The 23,153-nt window shown below is 41.1% G+C and overlaps 1 protein-coding gene across 5 annotated transcripts in view; it reads left to right on the forward strand.

Moving 5' to 3' along the window:
* PARD3 (par-3 family cell polarity regulator) overlaps positions 1-23,153 on the forward strand; it is a 592,893-nt gene that overhangs the window by 197,011 nt on the left and 372,729 nt on the right. For all 5 annotated transcript variants that reach the window (XM_044425071.1, XM_044425073.1, XM_044425074.1 and 2 more), the window contains exon 3: positions 17,062-17,242. In XM_044425071.1, coding sequence (XP_044281006.1) covers positions 17,062-17,242 — 181 coding nt within the window. The remainder of the gene's footprint in view (positions 1-17,061; positions 17,243-23,153) is intronic.

Below are 23,153 nucleotides of genomic sequence, written 5' to 3' on the forward strand. Positions count from 1 at the left end.
CTGTGGAAAGGTTCTTTGATGAAATTTCTGTGCAGGCAAGAGTTACAGTATTATGCAGCATCTGTTCGTGTACAAAAGATGACATGGTGTTAGAACTCCAGTTCTTCTTTGTGGTCTCTGTGTATAATAGTGTTTGGAAACCCCTTTAAAACCCTTTTCTCAATTACTTTTCTGCTCAGTGCGGTGCAATGGCTCCCAAACCATCTAAGTTGGAATGTGTCTATGGAATGCGCTCCCCAGAGAGGTCCGCCTGGCACCATCATTATATGTTTTTTCGGTGCCAGGTTAAGACCTTTTTATTTAATCAATATTTTAATAAGTTTTAATATTGAATTTTATCATCATATTTTAATTGCAGCCAGAGTGGATCGTTAATTAATTTATGTTATGTTAGATATTTGTATTTTATTGTGTAAGTCTAATATCCTAAATAAATACATAATAAATAAATAAGTAGGGACTGGGCCCAAGTTCCTCCTGAAAGTATGTCATTCTTTCAGCTGGGTAGGAAGAAAAGCACATTTTTGAACGTGCTAATAATAATAATAAACCAGGCTTCTCCAAAATATGCAAAAGTTGTTTTGAACCATTTAGGGAGCAAATGGAACTGCTTTTAACATTTATTTTCAGTGACAGAAAATATGTTTTTCTTACTATTAAATCTCTGATGGGTTGTTGCTTTGAAGGATAATTATGAAAAATGATAGATTTGATACAAAATTTTGACAGTGAAAAACTAGGCAGTATAATGGCTAATTGTTTATTAAATGCACTAAGGATTTGTAGTTTCATTGGCATTCTAAAACATTATCTTATTTGAAGAAGTCATCTAATTTTTTATTTGCCTTAATGCACACATCTTTGTTCTTGCGTAGTTGCATGCGCAGATTTATTTAGGATTTCTCTCTGGTTCCATCATTTGCCATTTTAATTTTGCATTTAAGGGAAAAAAGGGCTGCATTGGATACAATATCTGCACTCTTGCTACATTTCCTGTTTGCAAGCCTTTTGGAATGCTAGTTACCTTGAAATGGATTTTTAATGAGCCATGTAAGAAAGGAAAGCTCAGAGAATGATTAAGTATTTTGGGCTGCCTCATTGCTGTTAAAGTCAGTTCAGTCATCAGAAAGCTTACAAATTGATTTTATAGTTACTTTTCTTCTTGTCCAAACAGCAATTGGTTACTGTTTCATTATACATACTTATACATTTTATACTGCTTCTGTGAATGATTCTGCACTTATCGTTCTAAGATATTACACCAATGCTAAATTATCCCCAAATTATAAATACAATTCTCAGTGTTTTATTGAAGTTGTTTTCTAAAATTAGATAGATCCCTTTATCATTGTTTTAATCCTAAAAAAAAACCACTCACTGTCCTATATTGCTTAGGATTTTGGAGACACAGATGTAACCCGTAGGATATCATATTATTCTTAAAATACTTGGGGAATGCGCTTATGTATTTGTTTATGAGAGAAAGACTGTTCATGTCTACACTGCATATATAAATCAGCCCCAAATCTGTTAAATTGTCATACTTTTCATACTAGAAACATTGAGGGCAATTACAAAAACAAAGCAGCAGCCGCTCCAAAATACAATTCCCAGGATATTTTGCAGGGGAGGAAATATCCTTCAAGATGTATTTCTCCTTCTCCATCTTGCTGGGGTTTGGAATAGGTATCTGGAGAGATATCAAATGCCTCTTTTTTCTTTTGTCTTAGTTGTACCATGTTTGGTGCATCTTGATACTACATATAGGAACTCTTATTGCATCAGAGTAGTTCCACCGATTGAGATGCTGTAAGACGCTGAGATCCATACTATGTAGCATTGAAAGTCCATATGGTATTCTTATGAGATTTGGGGGTGATCTGGCTGACCTCAAGTTGGCCTAGGTTAAACAACCACCTGAATATGATTCCCCTCTATACCTCCCCTGAAGATTACGGATTGGTCAGACCCTGCCTAGGCAATGCCTAAATGTTAACCAAATAGTTATAAACAGGTTGACAAGGAACTCCCTTCCTTCCCTAAGGAATGTACTCATTAAGTTGGTAAAAATGCAAGACACTGAAGTTGCAGTGGAGTCTGCCTGTGGGAAAGGGCAAGCTGGCAAGATTTCTTAGGAACTTTGAGAACCTGCTCAGGGGGAGCAGTGCCTGTCAGACTGGCTTAGAGTGCAGACCTATCCGGATGACTGTAAACCTTTGAGCTCAGAGACTGGTGACCATCCAATAGAGAGTGGAAGGAGTGGTGGAGGCACTCTTCCCTGCATCCCTCAGTCTGCATTGTTTGCTGGATAGACATTTTTATCAACTTCTAGAAGGAGCTTTTGGAGGTGGGAAAGGATGAAAGCCAGCTGTAGTGGGCATGCCATGCCCTGGTTTTTGCAGTGTCTCGGCTTCCCAGCCCCCTTTACAGCTCTGAGGTTGAGTCCCTGACTGTGGAGAGGCTGCCAATGTGGTTCTTTCTGCACTGAGTGCAAGGGGAGGCAGTGGGGCTACAGGACAAGATTCCCTGAGATGAGTCTAGAGTACTGTCTCCAACCTTGTACCTGGGAATTGGTCGCTCCCTTAAGCTGTGCATTTTAGCTGCCCTGCAGCCATCTGTAGAGAGAAACCTCATCCCAGTGGCTAAATCAAGCCTTCCAGGGGTCCTGATCTAGCTCCCTGGCGTACTTCTGCTGGATTTGCCCCTTGGGTGGTATCTGGCATTGGTGCCATTTTTTCCTAATTCTGAAAGGCTGAAATGCTTCTAAGGCTTAATTACGGACAGCTAGAGCTCCAAGCAAAAAATAAAAAATAAATAAAATGCTGGCATTTTGGCCCTTCCCCTTTTGTCTTGGCCCCTCTACCTCTGAAGGCCTGTCAAGAGCTTCACTGAAATGGAATTTGGCCTTGGGCTGAAAGAGGTTTCCTGCTCTTGTATATAAGGTAGTCCGGGAGGTGCAAAGTAAGCCTTCCTGATTTTGCTGTGCTTCATGGCTTTCCCCAGGGCAAGCATGCAGCAGTGGCTGTACGCATCTTCTCAGGGTCATGCACTGATGGAATCAAATCTGACTGCCTCCCGCCCTGGTGATTTCAGGCAGTGGATCAGGACAGCCATTGATGTTGCCCCACCAATGTGCACCATCTGCATGTGTGAGCATCCAGGCAACTGGGACATGGATGGTCTTCAGTTACTTGGATCTATTATTGTTAGTGCTGCATTTATATCTCGGCTTTCTTCCTCTTGCAAGAAACCCAAGGCCTACAAGGCCCATCCTCTTCTTTTTTTCCTCATGAGAACAACCCTGTGAGGTAGGTTAAGCTGAGAGACAGTGACTGACCCAAAGTCACCCAGTGAGCTCCATGGCTGAGTGGGGACTAGAACCCAGATTCCCCAGGTTCCAAATCCAGTACTCTAATTGCCTCCCTGCAGTGGCTCTCTAATTTTCACAGACTATAGTGTCCATAATCCCTGACCCTTGGCCATGCTGGAAGGAGGGATCTGGTTGCTTATCCATGACATCATCTACCTTCTCAGATCTAGAACCCTCCTTTAGCCCATCCAAGCCGTTTAGACTCACTTCTTACAGTTTTTCATTAAAAAATAAACCATATATTGATATGGTGGTAGTGGTGATGGGGTAAACCACCTTAAGACAGGATGAGTGCCAGTAGTGGTCCTGATCGGTCCCTGGTTTGGGGCAGACCAATGGTATAAATGTATCACTGAGCATCACTGGTTCCCTTGCTGAAAATAGCCTACCAGTTTTAAAGCGGATGCCTTTGTTAATATTGCATCATGTTTTACAAATGTAAGAAGAGCTGTGCTGAATTAGCCCAAAGGCCAGTGTAGTCCAGCATTTTGTCCACACAGTGTCCGATACACTGCCTGTAGAAAGCCTCATGTTCCCCAGCAACTGGTACGCAGTGTCATAGCTTTTCTGAAACAGTGTTTCTGTCAATTAAGGGAAATTGTCTGGAAATGGAGGTAGGCTTGCTAGATCAAAGCAAAGCCATTTGAAATGCAATGTAGCACTCCTATAAGCTTTCTGTCTTCCTTACAGAAAATTATTTTCAAAACCAGTTACTTTGGATGTGAGCCATATTGCTGCTCATGTTTAGTAAAGTCACTTAATTAGTTCTTGGCAAAGTAACCAAGGGAAGCCTAGACTAGGGAAAATATATAGTCCAATCACCTGATTTAGCTGAATGGAAAAAGGAGAATATCAACATTGTATGTTTTTTCTTGGCATTAGCGGTAAACTGGTGGGAAGGAAAAGGCAGCATTTTCACTGTCCAAAGGATGAAAGTATCGAGTTGACAGATAGGATGGTGGTTTGCTTCAGGTTTTCACATGCTGGGTTTTCCTTACCTGTTTTCTTTAGTCCTTCAAAGTGAGCCACCATTCACAAGTACAGCTAATTCCTGATTTTTCCTTTCACACAATAATGCAGCTAGTATCATTTTGCTGAGCTCTTCTGCTGTGCTCTGGATAAGAGAGTTGCCTGCATGCTGATTTGTGTATCACTAGTTTTCCAAAGATGTTCTTTCCCATCATGTGTTATTAGTTCAATGTGGTCACTTCTTCTGATGCAGTCATGGATGTGGAGAAATTCATGCTGTGAAATGGCATTAAAAAAAAAGGGGGGGTGTTGGGGTTATTGCCATTTCTTTGTCTGTCCAAGCGATGAATCCTGGGATCTTGATTCATTTGTGTCAGCGGGAGGCCTGTGACAATTTAATGAAGATTCCAGGGTGAATAAAACAGGTTAGGTTTAAGGCACTGTTTTTCCTTAGGAAGAGAACTTGAACAGAGCAAAAAAGAGAGAGAAGAGCAAGCGATTAACAGAGTTGAGGGAAAATGTTTGCTTCCTTTTTATTTTGTTTACTTCCCTGAGAAGATGTGGTGAGAAAATTGCTTGAAACAAAACATGTATGAGAAGCAGTCTGGCATCTGGGGTCCCTTTTCAGGAAAATATTTTCTTTTAAGTAACCATCAATTGTAGAAGCAGAGTGTGCTAAACACTTGAAGGATACACCTTATGCCAGTTTCCATGAAATGGAATGCAATAGAAATCTTAAATTGAATACAGCTTACTCATATTCACTGTGCATGTATAATGTAAAATAGATAGAGCTATGGAAATGTGAATGTCATTGATCAGAATTTTGACTGGCAAAATGTGGAGATCTTCTGGCTTCAGTTCTGTTTGCTAGTTTTACAAGCACCTGCAGACCTATCTGCTTCTAAAGTTTACCACTTTGCGTTGGCCACATGCATGTCATCTGGAGTTTAAGCCTGTCGAACACCACTTAATTAGATTAGACAGCAATAATCCACTGGTGGTTTGGCACTGCATTTCATCCCCAGATGTTGCTACCAGTTCAGGGAGGTGATCATCCAAAACCAGCAGCCAACTGCTTTGCCAGCATCGGGTGGTGAGAATGAGCCAGGGTGATTCCATGCAACCTGCTGGTCTTCCTCCTGGGACGACTTGGTTCATGCAGAAGTGTAGCCACTGCTGCGGCCTCTCTCTTGTGTGCCGCAGGCCAGAGTCCTATGACTGCAAAATGGAAATATTAGAGTTCTATCTGGCCTGATTTTGTTGAAGATGAATTAGAAATAAGCTGAGCCTTAGCAGTAGATAGCTGTACAATTAAATAATTGTACGCTTCTGCATCTAGTATTATTTTGGCTTCCTTCTTTTGCACTGAATTAGCAGTTAGAATAAATACTTCAGCTGTTTGATTATAGTATCTAACTAAAGAATCTTAAACTATTCAGGGTTTGTAGCTGAGATCATATAATTGAATAAGTGATCCCAAATACACTTGAATAAACCCAAATACTGTTGTTCAATTGGGGTTCTGATAAAAGGGCAAGGATGCATTTAATTCTGACCATAGAAGAATATTGATATGGGTGAAGAGAACATTTTAAATTATATTTTAATAACAATGTGATGATTGCTTTCCCTCGGCTTTTTAAAACAAACATTGAAATGCCATGAGTACATGTTCAGACCACATCCCCTGCTTATCCATAGCTGGGTTTTCATGACATATCCTGCATGAGGAATAGACTGTGGCCAAGTTCTTCTAGCATGATACCCTTGTGTGTTTACCCTGGGTATGTTGTGAGAATAGGGCTGATGTCTAGCCCCCTTTAAAAGAAATACTGTGCCTCTCTTCTGAGCACTGAATATTGGGTGGCATCACCCTGGCAAACTCCACTGTGCACAACTTCTCTCACCATGTCTGCAGTGTTACTTTGCAGTGTCCCTAATGTTGCGGAGAGGTGCCTCAGCATGTTCACACTGTAGAACTGCCAAAAGGATGCCGTATTGACATCTGCATTGGGTAAGAAGAGCCCCTCAGTGTCCCGAGAGGCCTTCAGGAGTCATTCCGTTGCATCAAAGAGAGTTCTCAACATTCCATTCCGCTCGGGCAACATTCCAGTGCTCTTGAGTGTGGCGGAGAAATAGAACCCCTGATGGGGCTTCATAGAGCAAAACAACAAGCATTTCTTAGTGGCTGAGACAGAAGGAGATGGGATTTTTCCTCTGTCCCAGTTTAATCCCTGAGTGCATGCCTTTTACTTTCCCTTGCACAGCTCTGACATTTGTTTTTATTGGGAAAAAGTATTTCACTGATGGATGCTTTTGAAAGTAGGGAAAGTAAAATCCATTCATCACCCCTGAAACTAGGTACCCTTTGCTCAGTGAGGCATCTAGGCTGTGTAGTGAGGGAACTAGAGCAACAATTTTGGGCAGGAATCCAAGGGTCATGATTTTGAGAAAGAGGAAGACTTTGAAGACTCAGTGATGGGGATTTTGGAAACTCGAGAGGCAGAGGGGTTTGAAGCACCCTCAAGGTTGCTGCCAACAGTTTCCCAGGTTGACCAGAAGAGCAGAAATGTTTTAGAAGACACAGAAGGGTCCAAGAAGGACAGGAGGAGAACCATTGCCTTGCCCAGCCCCTGACCCCATGACAAGGTGTTCGGAGAGACAAGCTGCCCAGTTAGAGGGCTTATGTAGGTCTCGCCAGCTGGCCATTCACCAGCAAGAGCCACCCTGAGTGTGGGGACCATCAGGTTACTGAAAGGGAAGGATTTTGGAGAGACGTTCCCAGTTTGGACTCAGCGCTCTTGACATGACCAGAGGCTTATCTTCCAGCACTAGATGGTTCTTAAGTTTCCTTAGCTTTGTCACTGCGAAACGTTATTAAAGATCCACATTGCAAAGAGACTGTTTGGTGTTTTGGAGCCTAAGGACAAGATGGAAAGGACTGAGTTCATGACAACATGTCCCTGTTGAGTGCATAGGGAATCATGGCATCCCCAATGATGTCCCAACCTTGGAGTGTCCTTTGGCCATAACTGCATTTCATGCTGACCCTGCCCAGAGAGGCTTCTACACCACACAATCTCAGCTATTATTCAGTGGGATGAACTAGAATGTGATGGATCAGCAATGGACTCAGTGTTACTGCAAGTCATTAATTTATCAACTGTAGCTGGCAAGTCTTCCAGAAGTCTTTCTCACTGGAAATGCTATGGGTTTACTCAGTTGTAGTGAAGCCTTCTGGATATATCAGACAAAGAGTGAATACAGCATTCTGTTGGCCTAAAACAATGCATCTGTTACATTCATGGATAGGTCTTATAGGTCTTGCTGTCCTTTGAACCATTTTCGAAGTGGCCATAATCAACCAGTTGTAGGTCGAGTATGGTTTCATAAATTCTTTCTTAACTTGGGTAAGTTTCAGTGAGGATGTTAGAAGGACAAGCCTTTGGTATCATCATCCCTTGTGTATGGTGTATAGTTTTGATTTTACCAAACTTTGATCTTTGACTCTTACTGGAGTTTCAGCTTTTTTCTTCTTCTTTCTGAGGAGAGAGAATGGAATCCCTCACAGAAAATGCCTGAATCTTGAGGGCAAGCACTGCATAATGTGATGGCATAACTTAAATTAGATTGTGCTCTGTTGCCAGCTATCCTGGCTGGACTATGCTGGCAGTTAGAGGCCATTTTTCTCTCTAAACTGACGTAGGATTGTGCCCTTAACCACAGCAACAAGGAATGGCCAAATTGTTCTCCAGCGATATGCTTGACTTTTCTCAGTTCTTTTATACTGTCCACAAAGACTAATTGCTCCTGTAAAACAAATACTGTGTTAATTTGTAGTGGGGAGGGGGTTGTATACAAACAGCATAATCCTTTGCCTGTACAATCGGAAGTCAGTTTCCTTGAGTTCAATTAGGCAAGCTTCCACTCAGGTATATATAGGAATTCTACTTTGAAATTAGCAGCACTGCTTCAAAGTAAACGCATGCAGGATTGTGTTCTAATTACAGCAGAATCCTAAGCAAGCATGCGCCAAAGTATGTCCCATTTAAATTCGAAGGTTGTCCCCCCCAAGCAGGTGTCCTCCATCACATTTTCCTGTTGTTTTCATCAGCCTTTATTCCACCTTGTGAGAGGTTACGGCTGTTTTCTTGTTCCAGCATCCCATGCCCACAGCACCCTCTCCCTGCTTCAAACTTTTGAGTTATTTTATGGAGTTGGATGTGGCCTTATAGCATCGCTAACCTACTTTCACACTGTGTAACCCCTATATGTCAAAACATTACTGTGAAGTGGAGCATTCTGTTGGTATCTCATAACTTGAATAAGCCTTATTTTTTTTTCTTTCTTTTCTGGAGGGTGTACAAAAATATGACTTCTCAAGGTGCTTTTCACTGGAATTGAATTTTTCTTGTAAGGAAAGGTTGTGCTGGCGGCACTGGTAAATAACAGTTGAGATACAGAAGATCAAAGAGAGAGCTTGAAATAAGCAATGTTAATTTTCAGCAAATGGGCTGCCACAGAATAAGGCTTCGGGTTGTAGGCTAGCTACTTGAAGTACAGATAGAATACTGGAGGTAATTTATAGTAACAGGTGTACTATAAATCAAGGCAGTTTTTTCAACCCATCTTTATGGAACTGTTTGTGATTAGAGGCAAACTTCAGGTAAGTAGGGTCAGAGAGTAAGAGGGCAATGAGTTTGACCATTGCCTTCAGATCTCTCCAGTGTGTTTCCCCAGCTTTTATACAAATTAGACTTCGTATCAGACTGAAAATTGGCACTTGCCAACAGAGCAGTTCTGAACCACTGAATACTAAGAATGAATGTATCAGAAAAATGTCAGCAGGGGCCTGTGATTGTTGAATCACAATCCGAAGAGATGTGTGTTTGGCAGGTGTTCAGCTGATGGGGATTCTTGTGACTAAATGCTGCAGGATGGGGAAAAAAGCTACACCAGATAGATGGTTGCCCTCCAATAAAACACATGAATTGTTTTTCAGAAAAGGGCCTTGTACTTTCTGTTCCTCCATGAATGTGGGCAAATGCAGTAGTTACAACATACTAACTGTATAGTTAATGTGGGGAAGATGGCCATCCCCATGGCTGGTTTGTCCTGTCCTGAAGTTGCTGTTGTTTCATTCCTAGCTACTGTCTGGTACTGTGATAAAAAGTAGAGACTGGTTCCTCCTTGTATTGCTACATGCCTTGTTACTGCATCCTGGTTCTTTGTTTAAGGATGTAGATCAGTCTTATGTCCTCAGTGCCTTAAAAGTTTATTCATATGAATAATGGTGTTTTGTTTTGTTTTCCCCAAAGAGATAATATATCCCCCCCCTTTTAAATTATTCTTTCTCATTAGAAAAAGTCATGCTTTTAATAGTGTGTAGTGTTTTAAAGTCCCTTTTGGACTTTCTCTTAAAAGAAACTTCACTTTCTTTTAAGAAAACTTCATGCTTTTAATAAGGATTGCACTGTTTTTAAGCCTATGAAGTTCTCTTTCGTGGTTTTTAAGTTTGTGAAGCATTTTATTGTGTGCTTTATTTAGATAAACCACATGTATCTTGTATATGCATTATTAAAGCACAGTTGTGTTGGGTTCCCATGCAAGCATTTCCTTAAGGAAATAAGGTCTGAATATGAAGTCTCTTACGCACCTATCAGAAGGCAAACCACAGCTTGGAATGAACAAGGAATGAAAAATAGGCACATGTGCATATCTCTCTCTCTCTCTCTCTCTCTCTCTCTCTCACACACACACACACACACACACACACACACACACACACGTTAAGGCATTGCTTCACATCCATACCCCAAACAAACCATGATGGTATTCTACAGCTGGCTTCAGACAGCACAACAGGCCCACAAACATAAAAAGCCATGATTGCATCTTGTGCTGTGCAAATCTGGTCAATATAAAACTTTTAACATTCAAAAATGTAAAACAATTTGAAAACAAGTTTAAAAAAAGAAAAGAACTGATTAAAAGAAGAGCCTAGAATTATATTTGGTAATATGACAGGACAAAATTTGGAGGACATCCATATCATGGCTCAATGCAGCCCCCCCTGCACCCCCGGGGGGGCAGCAGTGATTTATTTATTTAAAAGCAAGGGTGTCAAGTCTCAGAAGACTCTGGAATACTAAAACATGCAGCCAACTTACCAACGGGTAAATGGGGAGAACTGTGCTACTTAGTAAGGCATCCATACTTTTATTGCAGATAGACAATTGTGGGAAAAGATTGTGTGTTTTCTTAATAGAAACAATAAAAGAAACCCATGGTAGAAAACCTTTACTGTTTAGCAAGTTGGCCATCTGTGCAAGCCTTCTCTCTTAGCTAAAACAGAATTTTTCTCTCCCTTCTTCTCCATCCCTGAAGCATGAAGGCAATCTCCTCCACTTGGGAGATGCAAAAGCTTCCAATGAGATCTAAAAAGCATGAGCAATTTCTTCCTCCACTCCCATCTTTATTTGTGTCTAGTCTAAATCAGCTCCTAAGGTAAACAGGCTTAATTGCTACTGATTTCACCAAGGCTTAAGTTATTACATTTGAATCCAGCACTCCACCTAGGGGGCCCAGAGCAGTATATCAGGACTTAAATAACACACAAAGCCCTAACTTTACTCGCCGCTTTTCTAGGTATTAGCTCATAATAATAAGCGATCCTTGGAGAACACCATGCTTACAAAGATGATTTTCATTGCTATCATCTAGCCATTAAGATGCTTTTCTTTCTAAGAAACGTATGCCAAATACATTATTATTGCCAAGATCCCATATAGTCGTCCACCCACCTACAGCGGAGCTTTCCCCAGTGGTGGGCTGAGACCTACCAGCGAGCTGTGGGAACTTCCTGGGTGTGTGGTCAGGTTAGCAGAAGATGATGGGCCGATGTATGTGGGAACATATTGCCTCTGTCTAGTTGGCTCCCAATACAACAAAGATAAATTTTGATCACTTGGAAAGAGCCTCAAAAGGAAAATTATCTGCTTTTAAACCGTATGTGCATCTAAGTTAATCTTTCCCTGCTTTTAATAATTATTGGCATGCTTATTTATTGCCCTATTAAAATCCTATAAATGAAATACTTGTGTCATTATATCATATTGTATGGTTGGTACAATGTGACCAAAATTGTATTTTAAATTATCATGATGGCCCAAGAAATGTTGCGGCATGAGGTGGGGTGGGAAATCGTGTCCCTTCAAATTCCTGTCTCTCACAGGATGACCTGGTTTGTGTGACATGGCCATTCTTCTCTCCCTCTTCCAACAAACCCAGAGCCAAAGGCTTTCTTACTAAAAGGTATGGATATGTTAAAGTTGACCAGCTGGCTCTGTAGAGCAAAAGAAGAAAATCAATGGCAGAACAATCAATGGCTGAACAAGCATAAAAGAAACAAGCAAGTTAGAGTTCTGGCCATTAGGGAAATGGGGCTTTAATGATAAGTAGTTGATTCCAAATTGAATACCTCTTCCCCCTTTCCACACTGGAAGGAACAATTAGGCTTTCAAGGTGGATCATCCTGTTTAAGGGCCAGTTGCTTGGAGGGCCCGATGCTTCTCAGCTGGCCTGCCCTCTTAACCTGAAGCCGTATCCCTTGGATTAACAGTATTAGGCTCCCCATATCCCCTAACATCAAGTGTTCAACTGTATCACAGAATTTGAAACTGTTTCTCAGTGGCTACCTGGCTTTTCTTTAGGTCCATTCACTTGGCATTTCTGCAGAGTCTGATCCCTCTGTCTCATTCACAATCAGATTCCATGGTGTTGGAAAGTTATAAAGAGAGTGGTTCAGCTCCTGCTATCATGACAGCTGGCCATGGGTTAATTTTATGTTGGTGGCTGTTACATTATGCCAGCTGCCCATGGGCACAATTTTTGCATAGTGCCTATGGGTACCTGCCTTGCTGTGAGTTGTTGTGTCATGTAAAGTGGCAGGGATTGTTTCAAGGTTAGATAAGGATCAGCTTAGCCAATGGCTTGTTGGAGGGTCATGTGAGGTGGTCCAGGTCTCCTGTAGCTTGGGATCATGTGAGATGGCAACCCACAGCAACCTGACACAGTGGGACAACCGTATGCTTTTGTAAAGCTTCTTGCTTTGATTCCTCCCTCCAAACTCTCTATCCAGTCTTGAAACTCTTTGAGCTCTTTGCCTGAAAAGTGCTTCTGCTTGTTAAAAAAACAAAAACCAGTGGTCTGGGTGTCAACAGGATTATTGGGGTCTAGTACATTGTATGGGGGCCCTTTGCCCCAGCTGTTGTAGATTAGTACTGTGGTACCATGCCCAGCTGTTGTAAGGACAATGAAGACATGAAGTACTTTTAGTATAAAGTATAGTACTGGAATTGTGGTACACCTAGATCACCATTCTCCATCTTTCTGTCCCAGTTTGTCATTTCATGCTTTATGACGGTTGTTACAGATGTTGAACAACCATACAATTTGATAGCCCTGGTATATATCTTTAAAATGAAGTATAGAGCAAGCAATGTAACCAAGTACACAGGCTGAAAATTGAGGTTATGTTCATGGCATTACTTGTGCAGTGCTGACTTGCGATTGTCCGTGACCAAGGGAAGGATGCTCTGTACTAACTCATATTAAAGGGGAATATTTTTCTTCAAACACACTAATAAGAAAAGGAATATCCTTAGGTAGCAACATCTGATGGTACTCAGCACGAAGGAAATCTTTTTCACACAATGGGAAGGATATAACTTTCTGTACCTGAACACTAGGCCAGAAGCTACACATGTGCCCACATAAAAGAGTAACACATACTTTTTAATGTAAGCAAAACTAAGATCATTTCCTTAAATGCCTTTACAGTGCAACTGAGTATATATTTACTCAAAAGCAGATCTGGTTGTGTTCCCAGGTCAGCTAAGGCTGTAATTCCATAGAAATGAGGAGTAAACTCTTTAATAGGCTTCTGTATGAGTAGACATAGGACTGTATTAGAAGAATTTACCAGTTTGACTGATGATACTTTGTGTATATGTAGTCTTTCCCAATAACTCATGGCTTAAATTGATGGTGAAAGTCCTTCTGAGCTCTCTGCTCACTGGGAGTCTGATTTGCCCCTGCTTGCTCTTGATAGTATGGACTGTGGTTTGCATGAATTGGGTTAATTAATTTATAGTGGGGCATGGTGCTGAACCACCAGGAGACTATCCCTGCATGGACTCAGACCAGGCAGGCTAGGAACAAACAGATGTTTCAAATGTGCAAGAGCAGGCTTAGCCCAAACTGCTGAATTGAGGAGTTAACATCCCTTTCTAATAACTTTTTTTTACGGATTTTAGGAATACACAACTATATAGCTTCTTCATTTTCCCCACTCTTATTATGCAGTAACACACAGCTTTTGTATCATGATACAATTAAACTGCAGTTACAGGAATCCATCAATTAAGCTATGCTTACAAGAATTTGCTTTTTTATTGCTGCCGTTCATTGTGCCTAAATGTAAGAAGCCTGATGGCATACAAAGACAGGAAAATCTCTCTTGAGAGTTAGCTAATGAAGTGATATTGGAGACACACAGTGTTTGGGCTATATTAAAATACTGCTACAGGATATTTGATAGTACTTGTCACATTGTGGGATGGCTTCATTCCATTGTGTATGAGTACTGTCACCTGCTTGTTACAGGTACGTCTGAAAACTGCTGCTGAAAGAAGATAATCCCTCTGTTGTAGTGGTATGAAGATCAGGACTCAACTGGGGGAGGGAACTATTTTCTCTTTATTTTCTTGAGAGATGAAATGAAAAACTAGATATTGGGAGGGGGGCACCTCCAATATTAAATATTTTACTCATTCCAAAACCGCAAATGCATGTTTCAAAAAGCTACCGATACGATAAGTTCACCCTGCTGAAAAGTTCATAGATGTATGATTGAAAGAATGGAATGATGTTGATATTGCATTTGATTGTACGCTGTTGAGTGGTACAGGATATCTTCAGGTGTATGAAGTGATTATGGTATTTCCATTTCAGTCAACAGTCTTTTTGAACAGGGTGGTGGTGAAGATTGGATTGCAAAAATTCTGTGGTTGATATGGATGTTTTGTTCAGCCTGGAGCAAAGCTCAGCGCTCTCAGCCACTTAAAGGATAGAATGGAATTCACATTTAATGCTAGCCCATGGTTATTTAGCTTAGCCCATTATGTATTGCCATAGTCAGGGTTTGTCAGGATGACAACCAAACAAATCATGGTTTGTTTTCTCAATTCCTGGGTTGTTGGTTTTCTTCCTCCTTCACCCATTTCCTCCCAGTATCCCAAATGCCCTTTTGATGCAGTAGTACCATCATGTAGAGCAATTGGGACTTTTGACCACTCTTAACTGCCACTATGTAGCCTGGTAAAATAACCCATGAACAATCCATAATTTTGGTTTACATGCAACCACCACTTACGCTTTAGACGACTCAGAATTCCCAATTGAAAACCAAACACAGGCAATTTTTCTGTCTGTCCACGTTTAACAAAGCATGGTTTATTAGCATGGCTGCATTGGCACATTTGGGGAATCAACAACCCACATCATGGGTTAATGTAGTATACAAAGCATGTAACTGGTCCAAATCCTCCTTGCTCCCATTTGCTTGCTCTCAGACTTGGTGCTCTTTAGCTTACCTTCCAATCTATGGAAAAACAGAAAGAAGAAACCCAAACAGCTTGCATGATAGGCACCAGCTTTGCTCTCTTTCATGCCCCACTCCAATTCCTGGGTTGAACTATCCATGAATTGGCAGTGATACGACCAAGGTGCCGCCCAATGAGGCTTGATGGAGGAGAAGCAAACTTAGGTGTCCAGGTCTGGACACAACAATAAGCTTTCTGTGGCTGGTAAGTTCCTCGCGGTGCCCAGTGAAGTGACTGGGCACCATACACCAGCGCACTTGCTCATTACCTATAAGCCAGAATGGTGAGCAATTCTGGTTTGCTATTTTTATGCAAACACAGCTAATGCTTCTAATCAAAGAAACAAACTTGAGAGGAACTAATTTTCAGTGGTATATTTATTGGGATGAAGTGGGATATAATTTAGATAAATATGCAGTTGGATAGCCTTTTTGACTGTCCCTGTAATGTTACCTAAAGTTTCCCGTTTTTGTCTGTTCAGAAGTTTATAAACAGGGGAGCAGCATCTATGGATGGCTGCCCTTGGTCCTGGCAGGGAAACCTGACTGGGCATCACTCTCTGAATCCAGACCCAAGGAGACACCCCTGAAGCACCTTCTTCCTCAGAGCCTTCCTCCTACTCCCCTGTTGTGTGGGATGGTGTCAGGATCAAGTCAGCCTTCCAGCTGAGAAGGATTAGCTATCATTCTCTCCATTGCCTTTCCAACACCACTGTTCACCAGGTGGTAGTTGACCAGGCTGAGCTGAATCATCCACAGGTGGGCCACTACAATGCTACCCGCTTGTCTCTAAGCTCACATATGTTTATGCATAATACCAAGGTACACTAGTACCATTTTATACTACTTAGTGCATTGGATTGGTCCTTGGAATATCTGATCTCTAGTCCACACTTGGCCATGAAGGGTGGCTTTGGGCCACTCAGTCTAGCCTACCTTGCAGAGTAATTGCAGAGATAGAATGGTGAGGCAGTGGATCACAGAATCCTTCTGAGGTTCCTTGAAAGATGGAAAAAAAGACAGTATATAAACATAAACAGTAAAACAAGAATGCAATCCTGTCCACACTTACCTAAAACATTTCCAGTTAAACACAGTGGGACTTGCTTCTGAGTAATAATATTCAGAATTGTATTATAATTTTACTTTGTTCTAAATATAAGAATTGCCTGGGTTTCAGCTGCTCCCCAAATTTGGACAGAAGTGTCTTAAGAACAAAAACAAAACGAAGGAAGGAAGCAAAAAACATGGCTTGAAAATTTGTAGGTTTTTCATTTCTGTATTTTGCCTCCTTAAATGCACGGCTATTTCAGCTGTCATACTCATTGCCTGGCAATTGGAAAAATGGGACCAATTATTTGCTTTGAAAAAGCTTCCTGTTTCATCTTTGGCAAGACATCTTTAGCCTCTTCATGCCTGTCTTCTGTTTGCAAATGGAGTAATATCATATCCCTACCTTGCTGGGCTGCAGTGAGAATAACATAATTAATTAAGTATTTGAACTAATTAGAAAATGAGAGGCAGGCAGCATTTCTTATGTACTTAAATGGTGGCTTGTGCTGCTCCTCATTCATATTTTCTGTTAGACTATGGAAATCTGTGCTGGATTCTGGTTGGGAGTTCTTGTGTGGACAATAAGTACTAAAGACTGTACTTTGGAATCCATGTTAGATCGTGCAATTTGAATTACTCAGTGTGATTTTGTTTGTTTGTTTTGGCTGAGGGTAGGGGCACTGAATATAAACATACTAGCAAGTATACTTAACTGAATATAAACATACTAGCATGATCAGAATTAGTTTTTAGGGAGGGGCTGTAAATCAGTGGTAAGAGTCCCAGGTTCAGTGCTTTTCTAAGGTGTACTAGGAAGTAATCCCACCTGAAACCTGGGAGAGTTGAAGGTTTGATATGAGAGAGCTCTCTATGCTCCTGTCCCTTGTTCCAAATTCTTGTATTGTTGTGTGAACCAGTAAGAAGCAGCTATGGGGTCTTATGTAGCTGTTTTTCTGATGCTACAGGTTTGTGTTCTCACCACAGGTCTATTTGTTTTTCACAGCTCGTAGCTGTATTTGATGAGCAAGACCCACACCATGGAGGAGATGGCACCAGCGCCAGTTCCACCGGCACCCAGAGCCCCGAGATCTTTGGCAGTGAGCTGGGCACTAATGCGGCTTCTGCCTTCCAGCCTTACCAAGCAACAAGTGAAATTGAGGTCACGCCTTCAGTCCTTCGCACAAGTAAGTAAAATCTCCCTGTACCTCTGCACATTTCATCTTCATTTACAAGGATGCCAACTTTGGTTACCCTTTCATGCTACTGGGAATACGATTCATTATGTGTCTTTATCAAAAGCTGATTAAAGTTCAGAAATGGGGTTGATGTTTGAGGCGGGCAAGTAAATAAGCTTCTGTCTTTTAGTTTTAATACAGTGTTTATGATCTGCTTCATAAATATGAGTGTGGCTGTGTGTTGTGTCCCCTTTTGAAAGTAGCCAGGCATGAAAATCTTACAGCACATTTTCTCAGGCTGTTATCTCAGCAGTGACAGTTTTGACCTGTCAGATAGAGATTAAAAACATTTATAATTGTTTTTAAGCAGTACAAGCATTAAGTTGCCCTTTTAAGTGAAAGCCACGAACACTTCTTTTGTTTTTTACTAGTTATACATCCACCAAAGATGTAGTGAGCTACCTTATACAGCTTTCCTTTTTCACTCTTCCATAAAAATAAAGAGCAGGGAATTGTCTTCCATATCATTCTATCATCAACATGTAAACCTGCCAAAACTGGGGTGAAAATAAGACCAAATTGCAATAAACACTGCATATTACAATAAACAGGAGGATGTCATTTTCAGTGGCAGGTGCATGTTTGTTTTGTAATATTTATAGCTATTTTCATACTTCTCTTTTCATTGCGTGTAAGAAAACTTACTCCAAGTGCTAATATCATGCCTACATCCTTTGTAAACAGGGATAATGAAGCTCAAAACACCTGTATTTCAGGAGACTTTAACGTGAAGGCAAGAAATGGACAGAGGCTGCCATTTTTGGTATCCCTTATTACTGGCTCTGTTTATTTTTCCCTGCAAATATGTTTGAAGCAAAGTCCATAATTTCTCTTGGAGTTTAAAAAAATGGGTAACCCTTCTCTGCAGTGCAGGGCCTCACTAGTATTTGCCTACACTATTTTCATTTGACAGAATCCTAATGGGGGATATCTGGAGGCTGATTAAAGTCCTGAAAATATGGAACGCGTCAGATTAGGAAAGGCTACAGAGTTTTCTTTTCAGGGTAGCTGGAGTCTGTCTTGGTGGAGCAGATTGTTTGTGGTCCCCAGGAATGTGACAAGACAGAAAAGCTTCTGTGGATGAAAGTTGGTTTAAATAATTTGGGCAAAAACCATTTAAGGTCTTAAAGGCTAAAAGTAGCATTATAAATAAAGCCAAGACCTGCCTGGTGGTTCAGGCCAGAGATCCATTTAGTCCATTATTCTGTTTGCAGTATTGACCAAATGGCTGCTTCTAGAATCTCAACAAGTAAGCCCTCTCACTGATTGTGGGGCATCGTAGTATAGATAACATAGATGGTTCTTTCATCAAATTGTAGGTGCCTGGTTTTGCCTTGCAGCAGTGGGTCAGACTGGAGACCATTTTGTGGTACCTTTTCTGTTTAAGCTTTCTGCTCTGCCAGCTATTTTGTACGCCTTCATCAGGTAGCTGGCCTACTTTGTCTGAAAACATAATGTGCTGAGAAAACCAATTAAAGATGCTAACTTAGGCAGCGTTTTTGCAAGGCATCTCTGCCCAGAGAAAAAATTGTGAAATATTTTGGCACAGATATCTAGAAAATCAAAAGCGATGTTCTGTGTACCACTTAAAAGAATTTCTCTGCTTTCTTTGTCAGATAGTTTTTGTTCTTTGGGATGCTGCACCCTGTGGGTAATTGAAGCCATACTAGCAATGTTACTTGACATTAAAGCAAACTGATTTCAAATACCTGATTTAAATATACTTTGAAAATAGAAATAATGTCCCTATTGTATTTTCTTTTTAACTTGTGAAGTGAAGCATGGCATACAAATGGTATTCTCAGGATTTCAAATAATTACCTTCTTACCGTTCAACTTCCATTCAGCTCATAAAACCCATCCAGTTTTGTGGTAGTTGCAGATCCTGATTATTACATGTTGACAAGATCATATATCTATTAATTAGATTGGAGATTGGATGCAAAATTGCTGTAATTATTGTAATTTTCCAGCTAATTGTAGGGTTGGTGGTGAATATTTTACTTCTACCAAATGAAAAACAGTATTCCATCTGAAATTGTTTGGTAGCTGTTGTAGATATTTCTCTCTCCCTCCTTTAATGCTTTGTCCTTTTATTATTTTTTCCTTGAACTTGTTTTTCCCAGCACCGAATGGACTGCACCTTTTGACAATGCAGCTCATGTGGCAAAGCCTACATTTTACTCTGCTGTTCACATGCGTTTTTGGGGGGGGGGGCAGGGGTGTAACAAGCAGCCTGTGTTCCAATGCGCTGTCTAAGCATATTAAGCTAAGGCTGAATGATCTGCTGAGATTTTCATCTTCCTTTGTTCAGGTTGCCATGTTGCCCCCTTTTCTGTTTGTGTATAAATTGTACCACCTTCTCTAGAAAGGAAAAGATTAGCTAGATCAGCTCCAGCTGAGAAAGTAATATTCATCGGGACTGCCATTCTCCCTACACACAAGGCATATAGACATGCTTTCTCTGCAGTAATCATGCGCTCTGTGCATGAAGGGTTGGCTTAGATTGGATCTTCGCAACTAAGTAAGAATAATACAGGACAACAAATTCTTTGTGCTGTTCTGTTTTGAGACTGCACAAGCCTTATCCTACTTTATGTGCTATGAGAGCTTTCTGGCTTTCCTTTTTTTTTCCTCCTCCATGTAACCTTTCCATTTTTGAAGGATTCTTATTTTGTTTCTTTTAAAAAAGTAAACTAAATTTTCTCTTCACTAGTTCTTTGTTCGAGGTAGAGTTCTTTAAAAAAATTGCCAGTATTCTGCAAAACAGAACACATTTTTATTTTGGGTAAATGGAAGTCTGTATGCTTTGGAGAAGAGCTAGGGAGTTTACAGTAGGAGATGGGTTGAAGCAAACTGATGTGTATTCCCTGCTGAAATATATAAACTGGAGGCGCAGGTGAAAATTGCCAAACCTAATGAGCAATTTGGCAGATAAGACAGGATGTCAGGCAGTGACAGTTCAGCCCCGGCTGCACTGCTTGCAGACTGACTTGTTTGTTTCAGAGGACTGCATTTGAATACTGTACATAAGCTCCTCACCATCGTTGTGTAGTTGTGTAGCTTTTCAGAGGTATGCACTGGTTGAACCAAATTAAGTCCTGCTATGACACTGAAGCACAGGGTGGGGGATGACAATTGAGAAACACAGAGGCTTGGATAGCCACACTTAGGCAACCATAGATGAGATCCATTAAAGTCACTAGGATTTAAGGTACTCAAGGGTGACTTAAATCCCACTGAGTTCAGTGGATGATTTCTAAGGAAGCCATAGGTCTGAATATGCAGAAGAGAGCTCATGGTATATTAAGAGCATATCACATGCTGAAGGCAAGGTACACATGTATCATCTGAAAATTAAGATATATGTGAAACTAAAATATTTCTTTCATTAATCTAGTCAGTAGATAGCTGCTGATTTTATTGGTAAAGTCTTCATTCACTACCAGAAATGCTTATACTCTAACCTGGATGTACCTCCAAGAACTGCCAGAACTTAGGAGAAGTAATAGAAAAGGAATTTCTCTGTTCTTTCTGATTCTTTGAACCAAATTGGGGTTGGAGACATCATCAAGCCAATACCTTCAGCAGACTGAAATGCCTAAAAAGAAACATAGGGAGGCAGGTGTAATCTTGTGTAGTGCTACCACTGTTCTAAATAGCTGGTAACCTTGCCAGCTGAAAATTCATTGAGGATTCTCCTCTAAATATTTCCACAGCTGCTTAATTGTATATCTGGGTTGAGGAATAACAAGATTAAAGTATATTTGCCAACTAGAAGTGGTCACTTGATTTAATAGACTATTTAGAGACCACCTGCTTCTTTTGCTAACAAGCTGAGAAGCCAGTAATAATTTTTGAGAGCACCTGGAAGGGTCATGTTTTACCGTTGATGTTTTTTCACTGTTTAAGGACTACATGGATAAGTAATTTTCATATGCTTATCCATAAATGTTACACTGATTATACTATGTCATACCTACAATCTGTTGACCTTACCGTAAATTGTTTACAATATTCTAATGGGCTCTGTATTGCCATCTTGGAATGATTGTTTGTCTCATATATAATTAAGTTGTGCTTAGCAACAGTTCATGCATTGAGAATTATGTCTCCTATGCTTTTGATATTCAGACCAGATACTTGGAAAATCATCTGGTTCCATGAGTCTTGGTGTCACAATCTCTACATTCTTCTGCAGAATTTGGGCTTTTGGAGGTATCCAACAGGGAGCAGGTCTGAAAAATTGTGAACTTCAGAGCTGGTGCAACGTTTGTTGCTGTTCGATCCTTAGGCTCACAGTGCTCCAGCTATGCTCCATCAGACCTGACAGGTCTGTTCTGGCTTCACCAAAATTCACCGGATTCATCTCATCTTAACTTGCCTCGTCTCATTTTTCAGTTTTTAAATAACATACATTTGCATATCTCAATGTTAATGCCCTGTTCAATTCTTTGTGTCTGGCTGGGCAGATTCTAAGCTGGCCCGATCATGATCTACTTTGTCACTTTCTGTAGCAGCATTTTGATTAGGGAAGCCAGCAGTTTTGATTAAAGAGCACAAGCAAGCAATGGACATGAGATATTATAATTCAAACACACCTCCACATCAAGAGCTTCCCGCAGGTGGAAAATTTTTAAATAAGGAATGGAGTATGTTACATTTTGATTCAAGGAACTGAGGGTGGATTGCAAGGTTTGGTTCCTTCCCCCTTCAGTGGGTTGGTTGTGGGCAGGGGTCACCCAGTGAACTTCGTGGATGACTGGATATTTGACCCCAGGTTTCTCAAGCCTGGTACTCTGACTGCCAGAACAGGGATGGACAACCTGCAGCTGGCGACCTGATTTTAGTAATCCTCTGAAGATGCTGATGTTCAGACCTCTGAAAAGAACAATCTCTTCCTTGTCCTACAACTGGCTGATGCCCCATCCCCTTTGGGTTCTAGCTGTACCCACTGATGACTTCAGACCTGTCCATCACCAGCAGGTGTCCCATAGAGAATGCATCCTTGAGAGAAAAACAATTTAATAAAAAGCTTCTCAACCCCTACTTGACACCACACATGCATCTCCATTTTCCAGAGTGGGCTTTTGTGGGGATGCGTGTTGGTGTCTTTACAAAACAAAGCTCACCAGTCCTCAATGTCAGGCTTCCGGACTGAAATTCCTACGGTTTTCAGCTCCCCGCCTATAGCATGATTGTTGCATCTGGGCATGAGTTGAGGGCTAGCCCCTTTATACATCACGGAAAGTGTGCTTTTTGAAGCCATCAGCAGTGGCATGTGAAGAGCCTCATTCCCAGCAGCCTCTGTGCACCAAGATGTTTGCCTGAAGTGTCGACCAAGTTGGGAAAGGGACCACCCACAGCAGGCAGCTCTTGTTGTTCTCTTCCAATGCACAAACAGATGGCATCCTCCTGAGAAGCTTGAGGAGGTGGGCTGGGAGTCCTCACGTGTGGAGACAGCCTCTGGTGTGCGGTCTGATCATGGGAGACTGGAAGCAGATAACAGACTAGGGCTTGGAGCACAGCTGCTTCTGTTCCCTGAGCTCTCCAGGAAGCTTTCTGTGTAAACCTTCTATGAAAAGTGACACCCACCTTCCCAAAGAAGCAGGCAGGAAAAGCTTGCAACCAGTGGCGTAAATCCATGCCAGCAACTGGGCCCAAAAATTTAGCCTTTAATTCAGTGGGGCATATGTCTTTTCCTTCTCTCCAGAAATCCCCCTTTCCACATTTAAAATAAATTCAGGCTCTTTTCTACCCTCCTAGCTGCCTATGCGAATTTTCTGCTAGGCTATATTGTGAATAATTTTGTCAGCAACAAAGCCTGGCAGATAAAAATTCTTCCTTCCCTTGCAGCTTT

The sequence above is a fragment of the Varanus komodoensis genome, unplaced genomic scaffold (genome assembly GCF_004798865.1).
Source record: "Varanus komodoensis strain SLA01 unplaced genomic scaffold, ASM479886v1 scaffold15, whole genome shotgun sequence".
Taxonomy (NCBI): Eukaryota; Metazoa; Chordata; class Lepidosauria; order Squamata; family Varanidae; genus Varanus; species Varanus komodoensis.